Source organism: Dendropsophus ebraccatus, chromosome 2 (assembly GCF_027789765.1).
Source record: "Dendropsophus ebraccatus isolate aDenEbr1 chromosome 2, aDenEbr1.pat, whole genome shotgun sequence".
NCBI lineage: Eukaryota > Metazoa > Chordata > Amphibia > Anura > Hylidae > Dendropsophus > Dendropsophus ebraccatus.
In genome coordinates, this window is record NC_091455.1 from 132,076,963 (window position 1) to 132,097,482 (window position 20,520).

The 20,520-nt window shown below is 38.7% G+C and overlaps 1 protein-coding gene across 10 annotated transcripts in view; it reads right to left on the reverse strand.

Moving 5' to 3' along the window:
* Positions 1–20,520, reverse strand: part of LOC138784662 (transmembrane channel-like protein 2) — a 169,337-nt gene that overhangs the window by 86,206 nt on the left and 62,611 nt on the right. For 9 of the 10 annotated variants that reach the window (XM_069960300.1, XM_069960298.1, XM_069960303.1 and 6 more), the window contains 2 exons: positions 19,426–19,473; positions 16,305–16,641 (listed from right to left, as the gene is read on the reverse strand). In XM_069960300.1, the coding sequence (XP_069816401.1) occupies positions 16,305–16,641; positions 19,426–19,473 (385 nt within the window). The remainder of the gene's footprint in view (positions 1–16,304; positions 16,642–19,425; positions 19,474–20,520) is intronic. The other variant, XM_069960302.1, reaches the window with a different exon arrangement.

The window sequence follows — 20,520 nt, forward strand, 5'->3', positions numbered from 1 at the left end:
AAAGTAACATGGCCATTAATTCTACATATAGACACACAGAACTCAAACCCAAATCAAAATTTTTTCCTAGACAAGAAATCAGTAAAGAGATGTCAACTTTCCAATGCAACATAAAAAAGGAATTGAGGACACATAAATTTAAACGCCAACCAAATAACCTTATACAGAAAGAAATTAAAGCCATAAAAGACTTACAGCAAGATCTACAAATAACCATTAGACCAGCAGACAAAGGGGGGGGGGGATTGTTATACTAGACACTAACAAATACAAAGCAGAATGTAGACGTCAATTACAAGATAGAGCCACGTACACACTACTATCTTCAAACCCAACAGAAAAATACACCAATCAGTTACATAAACTTTATATGGAGGCCTACACATTAGGCATACTTAATAAATCAGAATATAACTTTATCACCAATACAGAATGTAGAATTCCAGTTTTTTATTGTATTCCAAAGGTCCATAAACATCCAACTATCCCCCCTGGACGCCTAATAATATTGGGGATTGGCTCACTGATGGCAAATCTCTCGCAGTATGTAGATCGCATATTACAACCGTACATTAAACAAACTCCCACCTATATTAAAGATTCTACACAAATAATTGAAATAAAAGAGAACCATGAGTGGCAATCGGATTGGCTGTTAGCCACGCTAGACGTCGGTTCCCTATATACTTGCAAACATCACTCCCAATGGAATCTCAGCCATACATTTTTTAGGACAAGATATTTCACTCAGAGAAGAACAGACTCAATTCATAATAAGGAGCATCGAATTCATACTTACTTACAATTATTTTTATTTTGATACTGATTATTTTTTACAGATATCCGGAACGGCCATGGGCACCAGGTTTGCTCCGAGTTACGCCAACCTTTTCATGGCGTACTGGGAGGAACTTTACATCATACCCCACCTAGGAGCAGACCTGGTGCTGTGGAAACGTTATATTGATGACATCATTATCGTATGGAAAGGAACAGAGGCCAATTTTTTAACATTCATAGAAACCATCAACTCTAATCAATTTAATTTAACCTTAACTTCGCAATACAGTCACCAAACTATCGAATTTTTAGATCTACAAATCACAGCCAACTCTTCTTCACTGACATGCAATATATACCGCAAACCCACGGCTAAAAACGGTTATATCAGATTTGACAGCTGCCACCTCCCACAGTGGCTCCTTAATATACCGTTCGGCCAATTTAGAAGATTAAGACGGAACTGCACAGCAGTAGAGAAATTTGAAGAAGAAGCTGCCATACTCAAAAAACAATTCCAGACAAAACAATACCCAGAAGAGATTCTAGATAAAGCCCTTCAGAAAACACGTTCACTTGACAGATCATCATTTTTTAGTGAACCACCAGATACTACATTAGAAATACAAGACCACGTACACTCAGCCAAACTCATCATACCATTTAATTCCAGCCACAAACAGATACATAAAATCATTCATAAACACTGGCACCACTTAAGGGATGATAAAACATAAGGTCCGTTACTCCCTCCCAAACCACCCATCATTTATTCCAAAGCACCGAATTTAGGTTCACAAGTTGCTGCAACCATATAGAAAAAACCTAATTCCATACAAAACACACTTAATCCAGACATAACAGGCTTCTTCAGATGTGGATTATGCAATAACTGTAAAATCAGTCAGTTTCCAAGACGCACCGATAAAGTAATATCTACCACCAACAGTTATGAATACAAAATCAAAGGGACGTTGTCTTGCAACTCAGAAAATGTCATTTACATTATCCAATGTCCATGCAATAAACAGTACAGGGAGAACTTCGAGATGCCTTAAAAAAAAGAATAGCTGAACATTTTTACAATATAAAAAGAGGATTCACTAAACACACACTATCTGCACATTATAATGAAAAACACAACAGAAAAATAAGAGGTACTACATTTACAGCGATCCAACAGGTAGAAACAGAATGGAGAGGAGGCAACTTTATCGCAAAAATGTCAAGGCAAGAATCGAGATGCATCTTTGATTTTCAAACAATGGAACCTCATGGTCTAAACGCAGAGTTGGAAGTTTTTGGTTTTCTGTGAAATTACCTCAATGTATTCATAACATATGGCCTCTGGTCCTGGATTTCCCCTGTACAGTGCCCGACTGTCTATCAGTGCCTGGACCGTCCCTCGGCGATATACAGGTGTATAGGCATGATTTCCTGTCTATAGGTCCAGACGACCGCTCAAACAGATATCTAATGTTTTCCATGGCTGATTATGTTATCATATATTATACACTATTGCTAGATATTTTGCAGGGATCAAATTATATATGACCCATGCACATTTAAATTTACCTATCAATCTGACCGCCATCCATATGGTCTCCTATACATCTTCAACTAAATCTTCATCAGAATGTATTTGTAGATATTCCCATCTTGGTTTTTCCTGTCGGACAGTACAGTGTCCGACTGTTATATCAGTGCCTGGACTGCCCCTTGGGAATCAACATATGGTGGGATATACATACGGTATATATTTCCATTTATTGAGCTTACTTAACCATATTAACTATACACTTTACCGCAAATGGATTATTGATACTAAACAGATACATTATAAATATGTACTTTTATTGCTGGTAATATCATTTCATTTAGTTTTTTACCTGATTTTACTTTCAGTTATTTTTATTTTTCACTATACTATTTTTTATTTATTGGTAATATACATGTAAATTTGTATATATATAAGTCTACAGATGTACAAGCATTGTGACATTAACCAAACCTATACATGTATCGTATATACAGTACTAATTTGGATGTAAAACCGCATCAAGTCTCCACCGGTGTTCACATGGAGAAGTTGCACATGCGTTCTCACATGTGACTCATGTAAAATAGACCTACTATATTTCGTGTAAGAAAATAATGTTCTATAAAAGTGATATGTGTAATCTATCCATACTGCATGATAAGTATATTGCTATATTTAAATATTGATACGCAGGATCATTTCTAGACTGTAAACAACATTATATTTCAATTGAAGTCATGAAAGTAAAATCCAGTCCACCTATTAGCGAGAACCTGGAGAGTCCCAGGCCTGCAATTAACATGGCCTCAACATATATTTAAATGCTGCATATACGAACAGACTCCATTTGCAACTCATTACTGAGGAAAGAGCTGAGCAGTGCTCTGAAACGCGTATAAAGAGTTGCTACTACTATTGAATATACTGCAGAAATATACTGCCATAACCACCTACCACCGGTCCCACCATTTATTAGCTCACAGCATAGTGAATGCATACAAATACTCTTATGCTGACAGAGAACACAGGAGCAGCTCTTAAGGGTAAACACCCATCTGATGTCAGGAGAGACAACCGAGCACTGAGCATTAAGCTCCAAACCGGACAGTACTCTAAACAAGACCCCGTGCACACGACACGAGGAACACTGAACATGAGGAGAGCTCCTGACGACATCTTCAAGTAAATAACCCTCTGTCTGCTCCCACCAGTCTGCGGCCGCAGACCTCATAGAATCAGAGTCTTCAGACCGCTGAGAGGTGGATTTCCACCGAATCTATTTTAACATATTTCAGTGAAAACGCTAATAAGCGCCACTAACTGTTGCAATTTATATTGAACTGATAAACAGAACAGTGATAACTGACTTGATCAAATATAGTAGTAATAAAGCACGGCGACTTGCAAGGGCCCTGCACTAGTCGCATGCGGTTTTAAGCGCACTGTATGCAACAACTACATGCGGACTTAACCGTACTATATTAATTTTAACCGCATTATATGTATTTTAACCTACAAATAATCAAGTCTATATCCTGTATTATACCATTTGCAACCGCATGAGATTTATATACAGAGATTTTTTTGTAAGCGTGTAGTTACATGTTCATTTGTTTTTATGAATTTTAAATTTGATTTAGATAAAGTGTTATATATACATATTTACTTGTGATTTAATTATACTTCGAGACTTAAATTTGTCTCCAAAATAATATTTTAGGGGTATTGCTAGAGAGCCTACTAATTATACGAACCTTGAAAATGCTCAGCTTCATCTGAACCCAAGCATGTGGCTTTTGATTACAGGTGGCTGAAGAGGTTCGATGCAGCCCTAGGGACTCCTGGAAAACATGGATACAGCCTATGACTATGTTTACACACAGTATTTCCATTAGTCTTTTAGTAAGCATTTTTTCACCAAAGCCAGGACTATGTTGAAAACACAGAATATGTAAATTTTCCCATAAAAATATCTTGCCCTGACTGTTCCACTCTTGATTTTGGCTACAGATAATGACCCAAAAAAACGGATAGAAATACTAACCAAAATACGTTGTGTGCAGATGTTTTGTATTGGCACATAATAAAGTGGGGCCCCAAGTGCTCAAATATTATACCACAACATAGTCACAGTTAAAGGGGTTGTCCAGGATAAAAAAAGACAACTGATAGTCACGATAGGCTATATTTTGTGTTGACAGCCAGCACCCTGTTGATCATCTGTTCGGTGCCCGCAGTACAGTAAGAACAAAACCAGAACCATTAGGCTCTGTTCCTTGTGTAGTGGTGCCATTGGTTACTACAGTAGCTGCTACTGGAAGCAGAGCCAGCTGGTTCTGGTTCCATTATCACTGTAGTGCAGGTGAAAAATGCTGATCGATAGGGGAATCATACTGTTTCTCAATAAAATCCACCAAGCAAAAAAACTATTTTACCCCTCTTCCACCTGTCACCACACAATGAGAATGCCTCAGACAGGTAGCAGAATGCAAAAAGATAGAAGACCATATTGTACAGGCAGACATATGCAAAAAAAAAACAACAACAAGAAAACAAGGTTACAAAAGAAACAGATATTCATTTCAGCTGGTGGATTCCCTGCACTTTTGGGCGCCAGATGTATTACAAAGCCAACACCTCACTCTATGATCTTTTTAACTTTAAACGCTCTTCCGTTCACTCTATGAAATTTGAACAGAATTTAAAGCAGAGTCCACAGCACGCACTCCGCTTGAGGTTCCACCTGTGCCATTCATTCAATAGGATGTCTTTCTCTGCGATCCACCCAAAGAATTTACATGTCCGCTCAACTGTAGTGTGAACGGCCCCTTAGACGTGGACGTAGTAGCTTGTGGCTATCATGTGTAATCACTTTAAGGGTATGTACACACCGTCAAAATGATGAAAGTGCTTATTTGACGGACTTCATTTAACAGCAAATAGCTGTTATTTGCTGTTAAATGATGCCTGTCCAATACAAAATAGCCATCATTTTGACGGTGTGTGAACATGGCCTAGTACATGGCCTAAAAAAGTAAACACAATATGTTTGGGATTTATCAAGACTGTATACCTGTACAGTTGTCTTGGTTAAATCTCCGTCCCTATGCTGGATTTATTAAGAGGTCCATGCCTCAGAAATCTCCACCTGCTCTGCAGCTGGCATGAACTATTTATACTAGCAGGCGTAAATCATGATAAATCAGGTGCCCTAGAACACCATGCCTCTTACCCCCTTGTTGCGCCCCCCTGTGCCTTTTTGCCAATGTAAGTCCTGCTTACCTGATGAGCAGAACTTACGTACTGACATTTTTGAGTAAACAACTTTGTGCAAAATTTGCTCCTTTTTGCTGATGTACGCCAGGTGTGGGATTAATAGAAAGAGATGAATGAAGAAGCCGGAAATTCATTTCGCGAGTTTCGCAAATTTTTGGTCAAACGCTTTAAAATTTGTGAACCAAATCTTAATGAATTTTAATAAAACAGCCAAAACTAACAGAACTCTGGTGGTTAGTGAACTTAGCCTTACACAAGTGCATAACAAACAGTATACATATATATTACATACACCATGCATATAACAGATAGTATACATATATCATACACATACACCATGCATATAACATACTGTATAAATATATCATACAAACACCATGTTCACATCACACACACTATATATAGAGTGTGCTTTATTCAGGAACAATAAAGTGATATTCAGTTGTTATGCAGTAGTTACTCTATGGTAATATTGGTTTATATATAGTATATATTGTTTTATTCAGGAACAATAAGGTGGTATATTTAGTCATCATGCAGTGATCATGGTGTGGTGTTATGATTAGTCTTTGCATAATGCATATTCTAAAAACAGTGTGAAGGCAACATTTAAAACCGGGTCCTGATATAGCAATTTTTCTTGATATCTATGCATATAAATAGTGTTTGTGTCAATCTTTTATGACATTAGCAACAATCCTGGAATGCCACCTTTTGAATTCACTGAATATGACTAAAGGTGGGTATCTTCTTTGTTGTGGATCTCTCAGGATACACTGGACCAGTGTATCCTGAGAGATCCACAACAAAGAAGCTGTCTATCGCCTCACCTTGTTTGGCGCGCCCCAGCACGGAGCTGCGGTATTCTCCCCTGTCTGCCTTCAGTAGAGTTGTGCCTAATTTGCACAACTCCCATAGGAGTGCATTTTATTTCACCTGAGAATAGCATTTACCCTGAGATATTACGCCAGGAGGCGCTCCTGTCTGTTTTCTTCTCTTTATTTAAAGGTGGGCATACATCTTCAAGAACTGCCTGCTGAACAATCAGCCATCAGTTACCTCTCCAGCCCTCTGTGAGCGATCCTGTGCTCTCTAAGAAGAGGGGTAAGCTGCCAATAGACAGATGTGGTGGCGACTAAAATCTGGGCAGTGATTTCCCACCACACCTGACCCTTATCTCAACCAGTGTCATCTGTCAGCGGTCATTCAAGCCCCATGCACCTTTTACTGACAGGAAAACATGAGTAGTGGGTACGGCTGACAAAAATACAAAGGCCCTATTACACCAGCAGATTATCTGACAGATTTTTTTGAGTCAAATCCAGGAATGGACTATAAACAGAGAACAGGTAACAAAGGAAAGACTGAGATTTCTTTTTAAATCCATTACTGGTTTAGGCTTAAAAAATCTGACAGATAATCTGTTGGTGTAATAGGGCCTTAAAGCAAATAAGGACCTTGTTGCCCTACATTATTTCCAATATTTCAGCGTTTGGGGCCTTCAATTTTGCCTTGAGCTACACTTTAAAACAAGACCTGCATCACAGACAAGGGCAGTCCTCATCCCAGGAAAAAAAAACGTACCCCAATACAGGATACCCCATACAATAAAACAGCTTAAAATTAGCATAATATAGTGTATCCACGCATCATAATTTTTTTCCAAACTAGGTGTCTACCACAGTATATACTCTGTCAGTAGGTTTATGCTGTCTTGCCCTATTGCATCATCAGATACATGACAGATTATCTGACAGATTTTTCCAGCCAAAGCCAGGAATGGATTTGAAAAAAGGAAAAATCTCAGGGCCACATGTATCATCCGGCGACTGGCTGTTTTTCGGCGGAAAGTGCCGATTTGCGTCTTTTTTTAAGCAAAAATGGCGGATTTGCGAATAAAATATTCGCAAATCGGCACTTTCCGCCGAGTACGCCAGGGGGCGGAAAGGGGGCGGAAAAGGGGCGGAGAGTGGGCGGAATGGAGGGCGCGGACTCAGAGTCCGCGCGATTTATCATCCGTTCCGCCAAAATGTACGCCGAAAACCTACTCCAGTCCTCAGCTGGCGTAGGTTTTCGGCGGTGCGCAACGTCGCGCACGGGATTTATGTAGAGGCAGTCCGCCTCTACATAAATCTCCGTAGCGCCGGAGCTGCGGGGGCATTTTTACGTCCGGCGTAAAAAACGCCGGACTTAATAAATGCCTCCCTCAGTCTTTCCTTTACGACCTTATCGCTGTTTATAGTCCATTCCTGGCTTTGGCTGAAAAAATCTGTTAGATAATCTGTTGGTGTAATAGGGCCAGAGTAGCATAAACTAGTGACAGAGAAGTTGAACAGAATGATGTATCACTTATATTGTTCTGTGCATCTGATTTGGAGATATCCTCCTGAATAGCAAGGACTCTGTAGACTGTACACAAGTCCTCTTCATTATGTGCATGTGCTCAATAGTTCTCAATATTCAGGTGCACCAGCTTCCTAGGCAAAGCTAAATAGCCAAAAAATTGTGTGAAGAAAACGTAAGGGCACATCAACACTGGACAAAACGGGTATGTCCTCAAAGATAAAGGGGTTGTTTTGAGAGCTGAAATTGTATTGCTTTTCCTCATTACTTGGTGGCTCACTTTCTCAACTATATTAAGTTTTGTCAGTGTGGGGCAGGACAGGAGTGACAATATGTGACTTGGGTAATACCATCATCAGAATCATAAGAAAATTATCTATTGTTTAAATCAAAGTTTATATTTATGTGAAGGAGTCCTCAGGGGACACACTGTTAGGTTTATGAGTATAGAAATCATAATGCCTTTTCATATCCATGTTTTATTCATAAACATACACACATGAGTTATTTCATAATTAAACATGTTCTGCTTATTCATACAGTAAAATGTCAGTTTTCTAGTAAAATTTTTACCGCAGCACATGAGATTCATAGCTCAATGTTTTAATATATATATTGTTATATTTTTTCTGATTTATCCTTAAACTGTTGTGTTTATTGAGGATTTTGTTAGCATTTATGCTTCATTTGTGACTATTATTGCTACAATAACATAGATATTTTAGCATTTGTTATGCTATATAAAACACTTCTCATTCCTCAAGGAAAAATACAAGTTATGGAGGAAATATGCTGTTATTTTCAGATCCTGCAGATTTAAGCTAATTGGCCTTTGCCATGAACTGATTAAATATTTGCAGGAAAAAGTTTCCGCAGCAGGGATAATGATACAAAAACAAGGAGCTACTGATTGTGAAGGAGGATATTTCTGTACAGTCTAATTTAAAATTATTTAGCATAGGGTTCATGGTAAGCCAAGGAGTATCAACTAAAACTCCAGTTAAAGGATTTGCATAGTTTACAAGAAGGGTAGAGAACCTTGGCTCTCCTGCTGTTGCAAAACTCCCATCATGCCTGGACAGCCAAAGCTTTAAGCCTTGTCTACATTAATATAAGGTTCTGTTTCCACATTCAGAACCCATTCCAAATGCAGTGGGAACCATGCCCCATTCCCTTATAGGCTATTGGGGTATAATTTGGGGCACAAATTCCACTGTATTTAGAACACATGCCGGATATGGAAACTCAACCTAACATAAGCAACACCCCTGACATCTGAGTATACATGATTTAATTAACCATATCCAGTTACTTAATTAGCAAGTCTTTTAAGAGAGAAGTCCAGCAAAAGTTTTTCTTATTAAAGTATTGTATTGCCCCCCCAAAAGTTATACAAATCACCAATATGCACTTATTACAGGAAATGCTTATAAAGGCTTCACTTCCTGGATAAAATGGTGATGTCACTTCCTGTATAAAATGGTGATGTCCCGACCCGACTCCCAGAGCTGTGCGGGCTGTGGCTGCTAGAGAGGATGATGGCAGGGGGACACTGAGGGACACAGGGCACTGGCGGGACACTGAGTATCCCTCTGCCATCATCCTCTCCCGCAGCCACAGCCCGCACAGCTCTGGGAGTCGGGTTGTGACATCATCATTTTATATAATAAAATTCAAATATTTTAATACAAATGACTTTAAATTTAATTTGACTGATCTATACAACCCACTTTCTAAAAGAGGAAACACTGAGAATTGTCTGATTGTCACAAGACAGTCATGTGGACACTCCGGTGTCAGCACTGGAAGCTGCTGCAGCAATTATCTGGGAAATAATGTATTACATTGCTTTCTGCTTTGACTAATAGTGGGTCTTCCAAGAGGTCAAATCCTCTCTATGTTTTCCACAATCTAGATAGAGCCTATATAAGAGGTTATTCTAATGCATATGCCAGTCTAACCATTATTTAGAACAACAACATAAGCAAAATCTGGAGCAAGCGACATTATTGGAATTGCTCTCTGCCCGGGAAGAGCTTAAAGATCTGTTGGATCAGAGATATCGTTTTCTCTGCGACCAACGGAAAAGGTTCTTTTATGAGCATTCCAATAAGTGTGGCCGACCCCTCGCCAGACATTTGCACCCCCGGCTATCACAAAACACAGTGTTTAATGTTCTTGGAGAGGGTGGAGTGTTAGAACACGACCCCTCGAGGATTCCCGAGGTGTTTCGGGCATATTATGAGCAACTTTACAATATAGGGGACACTTTAATGATTTGGCCGATGATGAATTGCAACAGAAAATGTCCTCTTATATTCGAGAGACGGCTCTCCCGACCGTTTCGGAGGAGGATCGTAGGTCGCTCGATGAGGGGTTTTCGGAGGAGGAGGTTAGGGAGGCTATTGAGTCCTCCCCATCTGGTAAGGCACCCGGACCAGATGCTCTTACCCCTCAGTTTATTAAGAAATTTTGCGGAATTTTGACACCATTTATGACGGGGGTATTTAATTGTGTTTCCGCAACCTCTCAGTTTGTGAATCAGACACTTATGGCCAATATAGTGGTAATTCCAAAACCTGGGAAAGATGAATCTTTGTGCTCCAGTTACCATTCCATATCGTTGATCAATGTTGACGTTAAAATCTTCTCAAAAATGCTAGCAAATTGTTTGGGTCCCCTTCTCCCCTCTATTATACATTGGGATCAGGTGGGGTTTATTAAGGGTCGAGAGGCGAGAGACAACATTGCAAAAACGGTATTGGCGATGGCTGCGGCACAGGAGACGGGAACTCCGCTATGTCTGCTGACTGTAGACGCGGAGAAGGCCTTCGACCGTGTGCACTGGGGTTTTCTTGGGGCGTCGCTCGAGCAGATCGGGTTGGGGCCTGTTTTTAGGGAGAGGGTGTTGGCGCTCTATTCTGGACCTTCGGCCCAGGTCCGGGTGAATGGATTCCTGTCTTGCCCCTTTTCAATTCAGAATGGGACGAGGCAGGGATGCCCTCTCTCCCCAATTTTATATGCTATTGTTATGGAACATCTGGCAGTTGCTCTCAGGGGTAACCCCAGTGTACACAGTCTAACAATAGGGTCATCCCAGGTTAAAAATGCATTGTATGCGGATGACCTACTGATATATGTTTCCCAACCACGGGTATCGATACTAAGTATTCTGAAGGAATTCTCCAGGTATGGACAGATGTCTAATTTTAAGGTTAACTTAGCCAAATCCGAAATATTGGATGTGTCTCTTCCAAACGGAGAAGGGGAGCATGACACTAGATGACACTAGATTTTATCACATATTGGGGGGGGGGGGAAACCACTACCTAGTATAGATACTTTACGAGCACAGGCGCCGGGGATGTCTATCTCCTGGTTCGCTTATAATCAATTATTTTCCTATGTTAACACTTTGAGATTTAAAAGTTCACTGAGGGCGAAACCCACTGCACTAGAAAAATTATTTTTACAAAAAGAAACTCCTACACATACACTTTCATTTTTGTACTCTGTTTTATTAGAATCAGTTACACAAGGTCGACCTCCCTATGTTGGGTCCTGGGAAAGGGCGCTACAGATTCCTATTGCGGAGGAGGAATGGGATAAAGCATTTAGCTTCTCCCACAGGATGTCCACTGCTTGTATTGCTCAGGAGAGGAACTATAAGTTGCTCTCAAGGTGGTATAAATGTCCTGCTTTATTACATTTAATTTACCCGGAGATACCTGAGGATTGTTGGCGCTGTGGAGCAGGAAGGGGGACAATCCTACATATTTGGTGGGATTGCCCATTAATCCGGTCATTCTGGAACAGGATTTTTGAGTGGGATAGGGTAACAGGAAGTGTCATAGAAAGGTCCCCTAAAGTAGCCTTGTTGTCTATTATCCCCGGGTCGTGGCTTTCTATAAAGAAAGGGTTGCTGCGGCACTTTTTAGTAGCCACTCGAACAGTCATTCCCAGAAGATGGAAAAAAAAAAGATCCACCTACAGTAGTGGAGTGGATTCATTAGGTTAATATAATTCAGAGGATGGAGGAATTAATAGCAGGAAAGGGGGGAGGCAGTAAGGACACCCAGGGGATATGGGACCCATGGAACCAAATGTTGGGGTCACAATATATGCAGACTCTGTTGGATTGAGAGAGGGGGGGGAGCTGTTTGTTTCTTTTTTTTTTGGGGGGGGGGGGGAGTGTGGGGAAGGAACAATATAATTTTGCCGAGAGGGGGGCGGGGTGATCACCTTTCGTGTTTAGATTACTATTGTCAGAGGTATATGGAATTGTTCTTTCCTTAATTGGTTTGTACTGTTTGTCCTTTTTTTTTTAATGAAATTTAATAAAGAGAGATTGAAAAGAAAACACATAGGGAGTGAGGTTAACAGGGTACTAGGGTTACACAGGATGACATGGCCCTGCGTACCTAACAATTATTTATGTGCATAGCTTTTAGCCATATAAAGTTGTATCCAACACTGAATGACTGATTGATATTGTACGACTTGACTTGGTTCTTGTCCTGACCGACAGTGTTGGTGTTTTTTAGGATAAATCTTATAAAAGTTAAATTATAAGCTACTTTCACTTCATTATCCTTGTCCAGTTTCAAGCAAGTGTAATACGGACACATTTTTGGATCCATATTAGATTTTCAAGTCTTGGCCTTATTGTGGGTCTAATGACCTGAGGTGGGATAGTTCAGGGGGGACCCGAAGGTGCTGGAGGAGGACCCTGAGGCAGCATGGTTCGGTAAGAATAGGATGTTTATATTCTTTACAAGGGTAACAACATATCAAAAATGTGGCTAGAGTACCCCTTTAAACATCCTGTCACTTTTCCCCAACTTATGGTTCTGTTATGGAAAATCAGCAGTTGAAAACCTGTGGACCAGTGGTCACTGTGCTCACATAAAAGGGATATATTTCACCATAAACTTTATGGCAATAAATATATAAACTACTGCAGCATCAATATAAAACTACTGCTAAATCAATAGGAGTCAATAAGCTTTTTAAAGTGAATAACTCACATATTTGAGAAGGTACATGCTGTTCAGTGCTGAAGCAGGAACTGTACACAACTAAACATAACAGATACATTTTAGGCCCACTTCACAAATAGTTTTTTTTGTGTTTTTTTCTTTATACATACAGTACATTTTAAACTTTTCACTTGTTTTTCATGACCTATAAATAGAAATGAAAGTGGAGCTATGATTTGTTGCAACTCGCCTGAGACAAAAATATGTCCCATTTTTGTCTAAGAAAGATTATTAAATCAGAGCCAATGGATCTAAAAACTTCAGGAATGCCACAAACAATAAAACATTGTATTGCATTTCATAGTTTACTATTGGCAATCGGCAAGTATCTGGCTGAGAGGCTTTCAGAAATGCTGGAAAAAATATCAGGAGAATGCCATACAAATGTTTTCCCTAAAACCGCTATGCACAAAACCATTTTAACATAGAACAAAAATATCTCCAAGTACATGAAGCACAATGTGGAAGCATAAATCTACTGTTTTTTACATAAATGAACAAATGATTAGTTACTTTTGCAGAGTTGTGCCGCAATGGTGGAACCTCACATTTGGGACAGCCATAAATACTGTTAAAGGCATATAAAGAAGCCTTAAAGCTATGTTTACACATACTATTTCTGTCAGTCTTTTGGTCAGTCTTTTTTCAATCAAAACCACGAGTGGGTTGAAAGCACAGAAACTGTGCAGATCTTTCCATTATAATTTTGCTCTGTCAGTTCCATTCCTGATTGTGGTTAAAAAATGATCACGACCATCAAAATAATGAACATGCTCACCCTTAGTTCACATAGTTTTATTTTCACTCGAAATTACGACTGTATTTTGATATTTGATATGTGTGTGAACATAGCCTGAAAGTGAATCTCTCACCCAGAAGCCTAAGCCCTTGCATCCAGTAAAAATGTCTGTCATTTCAGCAGTGTAAGAACATAGCCTTAATGCACACAAGCCGTTGTAATGTACAAAGGTGATAGCCAAATGGTAGGGGATAATGAAATTTCTAGTGATGCACAGATAGCCAATCCAAATACTAGGAAGAACAGATGGATTCTCACTACAAGATTGCTGCTAGATCCAAGTAATTTCTGTGAGGTACAGCAAGTTAGGAGCATTATGATCAATTTTGGAAATCTCAGGTAAAGAATAAAACAAAAACCCTTGAATATGCTTACTGTAGCTGGTTTTACAAAACTACTTCTGTATTGCATATGCATGTTAATAAACATTACAAATATATATCATACTGCACTATTATTTCTATGTCGGAAACTTATCAAATCTACATTAGGATACATCCACTTATAGCCATAGTAATCAGGTCTGTGGTCCAAAATATTCAGATTTAGGCTATGCTCCCACAATGTAAAAATAAGGGCAAATAACATCTGTTGTTGCAAAACAATGACCGTTATTAACTAACATGATCATTTTTAGAGGCATAATAATAAAATCAACTGCCGTTATTTGTTGTTATTTGTAAATGTCTTAAATCATACCTGTTATTTCAGATGACTTTACATGAGTAGCAGCCCTATATCTGGCCATAATATATTGTATACTTGGTATTTGTTTGGCTATGTTCCCACTAGCGAGCATAAGGCCAAAAAAACAGCTGTTGTTGCAAAACAATGTTCACTATTTCCCTTAATTTTTATCTTCAGCAAACTGGAATGCATTAAAATCAATGGAACAACAGCCATCCAATACACATAGGGGGAGATTTATCAGTGGGTATAAAATATACACCGGTGTTAACTGCCCACAGCAAACAATCACAGCTTCTCTATCATTTTACCAGAGCTGAAAGCTGAGCTGTGATTGGTTGCTGTGGGCAGTTTACACCGATGTATATTTTACACCCGTTGATAAATCTCGACTATAGTGTATTAAATAATGGATGTTGTTTGTGTGGATGTCAAATTAATGTTCAGGACAATTAATTGTGGACATAATTTTGCAAACAAATTTTTTCCACCGCCCCTTAGGCTATGTTCACACAACGTCAAAAATGGAGAAAAAACATCTCATTTCGCTATTTAAAAAAACGTCTGTTTTTGCAGCAATTTAACTGACTTCAATGCAATTGCATTGAAGTCAATGGGAAGACGGACGTCCTATGCACACAATGCATTGAAAAACGGACGTTTTTGCCGCAGACATCATAATAATGAACATGAACATTATTTTTTGGACGTTTTTTGCAAATAGTGAACGTTTTTTATTAGTTGTTCACACACAGTTCTTCTTTTGCCACCGTTCTTTCTCCGTTTTTACTAATAAATTCAATGTTTTTTTCAATTAAGCCACAACCAAAGGCCATTAGTAACCCCAAACTAAAATAATGTGCAAACACCCGTTATTGCACTAAGGGGATGCCAGGCTTCGAAAAACGTCCGTTATTTTAGACTTAAAATAACAGACGTCATTTTAAACAGAGCTGAAAAAAACGTTGTGTAAACATAGCCTAACACTGTCTTTACTACTAAATTCATTTGACCTTCAAAAAAGAACCACACCCAAAGGGGCCTGATGTAGAACAATGTTCCAATGGCTGTCATTGTAATGATGAGCACCAAAAACACAAAGCTGATTGGAACAAACAAGGTAAATCCCAGACGATTCCCATCATATGTCTGGATGCTGAGAGGTGTCAGTCACATACCCTGTGATTGGTAATACGTGCTGGAGTGTTTGGGGAGGAGACATCTCCTAGTTAATTGACGGTACATACAAAAGGCAGTGAGGGGAGCAGGCCAGTGATTGTATATTAGTGATTGTAAATTAGTGAGACATATAGGAGGATAGACATACAGTATCTCTACAAATTCAGAATTTTCCAGTGTTGTCAGCACTGGATGTGATGTGCTTTTAAACTCACCTTTCATCCATAGCACATATTTTATATTTTGTTCCCCCAAAAAATGATTTCTTACAGGGGGTCTTGTTGTTAAAGGGTGTTGTACTCAACATTGTGTGCCTGTGGGTTAGTAGTAGTGTAACCCCGGACCCCCCTCTGAGAGGGATGTGTGTCAGTCAGTCTAAACTATTCTTAGGACAACATCCACACCTTGTTTCATCCATGAATGATGGGTTAGGCGCCTCAGATATAATCAATAACGTATAGTGAGATTTAAAATGTAAAACCAGTTTTATAGAACATATTTTGCATACAGGGACCTTAGCAAACAGGTGAATATATATGACTACAGGTAACATTACAGTCTATTTAATTGCAACAACATGGAGATATGATAGATTTTAGGTTTAATGTCCATTCAATAGCATGTTAATAGATTGAGTAGTTTCTACAGCATACAACAATACCTGCCACACTTCTTCTTTTGATCTTCCTTCTGTAGTTCACCCTTTTTTCCCTTCTTCTCATCACTTTTATCGTCCTTTGTCCTTTTGTTACCATTAGCTCTGCCTCTGTTCCTGTAACCTGTTTTCTTACTCGCTCCACTTTCTTCATCTTCCTCGTCCTCGTCATCATCATCATCATCATTTCGTCTTGATCTAGCTCTGTTTCTAGTCTTTCTATTTCGTGCTGGTGACTCTTCATTACTACTATCATCGTCACTCTCATTTTTCCTCCGAGATTCTTTTTGGGGAGGTTTTCTGCCAGTCACCTTTCTTTTTGTGTTCTCTTCCTCTTCTTTATCTATAATGTAATGGAAAAGTTAGAAATGGTACAATAATTTCAATCAAATATAATTAGGGATGTTTGTTGTATCTGACTCAATCTATAAAGCTTAGTACATGTAAGTCCATAGAAGACTATACAATGAGTCATATGGCCTCTAGGTAATGTATTGCCTATCCTGCTGTGATTGTTATTTCCTTTTGATTTATTTATATTCTATATTGAGTAGAATTGACAACATTTTTAATAAACATTTATGGAAAAAAATTAGTCAGTGGGCCAAGGATTTATGTAATAAGGACCCGGAATTAATTTGGAGCCGTGCTTACTGCTGTGTGGAAATGCAGTCTACATATAAAAATCATGTTTCATTTCATTCCAGATATAAGATCATATTTCTTCCCACATAGGGCAATACAGAACAAAGTATTGGAGTATACTGACCACCATATAGTGTACCTATGTGGATGTTTGCAGTATGTAATATTGAAGATACAAAGGGGGTTGACAAAGGATCTGCATATGGAAAATAGTGGGTTCTAATTAAAAGGTTTTTTCTACAATGTTCTTTCAATGAGGGTGTCTGACCAAAGCCCTATCTAACTATCTAGAATCACTGCAGCACTCCATGATAATGTGATGTATCAAACAGTGATAATTTCATCAAAAAACCCTTGTCTTTTTGAAGCATGATACTTGGTTGGAGTATGAAACTATGTTGGAGTGCTGCAGTGATTCTTGCTATTTTGAAATAAGAGGACATGGATCAAGTTCCTGCTCTGCCTGCACCCACTTGCAATTCTTCAGCAATGTTGCTCTCTTATTCTATCTATCCATCTATCTATAATCTATCAATAGTTTTTGTCCTTATAAAAGTTATTAGATCTGACTCACTCCCTGATTTATCATATGAATATTTAAATTTATTACCAGGTTTAATTTATATTTCAATTATGCAAATGACAATTTAGAATACAGAATACATATATTGTATTTTTAAGCTTGATGATGAACTGAGTGGTCACTGGAGATATCATGAGACAGTAGGAAAATATTCATTACAATCATTTTAAAATGCCAGAAACGATGGAAAGGTTGTTACAGGAAGCTGTCTATCTCCTTTTAGTTAATGTCATGCAATTCAGTAGGCTTCTATAATAAAGTCTTTAAATTGCAGTAAAAACGCTCAGATTTATGAGCTTAAGAAAACTTCTGAAAGAAATCCATCTGACAGCAATTCCCTGAGCTATAACTCAGCTTTATACCATTATTTGCAGTTCTATACAGAATTTTTTTTCTCTTATACAGAAATCTGGTTAAATTACAAGTTGTTAGACATCTACTATAGAATGAACTTGGAAAATGGAATACTTTGGTCAAAGTCTAATTTTGACTAGGCTCTTCTAAATGCTTACTATTACCATACCTTAGAAATCTGTAAGTCTTAAGAAACCACCAAGAAGCACTTTATGTTTTTACTATTTTTATCAGTTTACAATGTAAATAAATGTTTAGTTTTCCAGTTTTATGCCAGTTAAACCCTCATGTGTTGCTTTAAGAAGTTGAGCTTATTTTGATTATACGCAAAACTTTGTTAGTTTCTTTTTCAAAGCTAAACATGATTGCTGGCAGTAATATTGTACATAATGTAAGATTGTGAGCCTTCAGAAATCTATAGGCACATACTGTACTACTATCATGGGCACAGTAGCGTTTTGTTTCTTTTTAAATCCATTACATAAAGGCTATGTTCACACAATGTTCAAAAAACATCTGCTTTTTCTTTTTAAAAAAGCGTCAGTTTCGCTAGTGATCCATTGTTTTGGCGAGTTTTTGCATGATTGCTGACAGTGACATTGCACATAATGTAAAACTGATCCTTCAGAAATCTATAGGCCCATACTGTATTTTTGTTTCTTTTTAAAGCCATGACATAATTAGTGACATGTTACATTGTATGCAGTATTACAGAAGTCATCTCCCCTACAACCACTGCTACTACCACGTGCAGTGGCAATTTAACGATTTTGTGTTTTGCATGTTTTTTTTTAACCAAAGCCAGGAACGGACTATGAACAGAGTACATGTAATAAAGGAAAGACAAAAATTTATCCTCTATTTAAATCCATTCCTGGCTTTGGCTTAAAAAAATCTGTCAGATAATCTGTTGGTGTAATAGGGCCCTTAGGCTATGTTCACACACTGTCAAAATGCCAGACATTTTTATTGGACGGTCGCCATTCAACGGTATATCAACAACACCCATAATTTTATTATAACGGCTGTTTTTCGCCATTAAATAATGGCCGTCCAATAAAAATGGCTGCCATTTTGTCATTGTGTGAACATAGCATGAAGGTAGGACAGCTTTCGATTTTCTGCATCTACCACTTTCTGATGTGAGCACCATTCTCTTATGTGAGGATATTTCTATTAATACAAACTCCTAATTGTTCATGTTGGATTACACCATGGGGTATTAGGTGAAATGTCAGAATTTTTCATCGGTAGGAGTTTCATTGCTTAGACCCTACTTATCTCTAAAATCAACAGTCAACAATACGTTTCTAGCCAGAACCATTAAACTCTGCTCATCGTTTCCGGTGTACAGATATGCAGAGGACGTCAGCAGAGTTTATTTTGACTTCCTCTGCATATCTGTACAACATAAGTGCTGCCCAGATAGCACATTCACGCAGTGCTGACTAGAAATGAATGGCCACCTGTGCGATTGGTGTGGGTCTCAGCAACGACACCTCCAAAAATCAAAACATCTGACATGTTGCTTCCTTGAATACTTACCATCAGTATCTGAATCAGATTCCAGATGTCCATCAATTTCAATGCCAGCTGTCAAAAAATATAAATAAGACATGTAAATATGTTGTCTCTCTGCTTGTAAGAGATTCTCAGTGTCTGTTATTTACATTTATAATTCTATGGATCTGTGATAATGTAATGTTTATTGGAATTCTACACTTTTATACCAGTCAGGTATAACACAGCATTAACCATCTAAATTTGTAATGTACAGTATACTTAAAGGGGTTATCCTGCAAAGAAAAATAAGCCAAAACTGATGCAATAAATGAAATGAAACACATTTCAAATCCCACATTTGCCTGCATTGTTTTGATAATCTGCTGCCTTTGTTTATGACCCACCTTGAGCAATGTTCCCACGTCTTATTAGGTGAAATAACTTACATTGTTATTAAGTTAATGGACATTATTTTTATGTGAAATGGAGAGAAGAGTGCAGCTGCACCTCACACCTATGGCTGATACTAAAGCCGCTAAGCTACTTTAAAAACAAACACCAGGAATTTGGTATACAATTTGATCAAACCATACTGCCCCGTGTACCCCGTGCAGGTATCCTGGTTCACACGGGTCCCTACGCTAACTCTGTACCGTGTCAGTCAGTGACTGCCTCCCCCGCAAGGCGTGCACATGCTTTGGCCAAATTATATACTAACTTCTGATGTTGGTTTTAAATGTAGCTGGATAAGCTTTCGTGTCAGCCATGGGTGCGATGTGCATCCATTTCTGTCTTTTTGGCTTGTGCATATTTTATGTATTCTGTCCCTTTTTTCATTATAAGACCCATGTGATCCAAATTAGCAGGAAGCACCTGTGTACATAAGGGGAGGATCTCCTAATATTCTCCCATTGTACCTGCAGAGGAATAGAGAGAGGTAAGAGCTTGTTCACACTTGTGTTGCTTGGCGTCCACTTTTTCCGCCGGTGGCGCCTGCGGGGTCTGGGGGGGCCCTTTAGGGTCTGGTCCTGTGACAATGGGGTTGCAGGGCCATTCCGTGGCCCCCCTTCACTGCTTGTGTACGCTTTGCGGGGATTGTGGTGCTGACCGGCACAGTGATGTTTTTTGGTTAGGGAC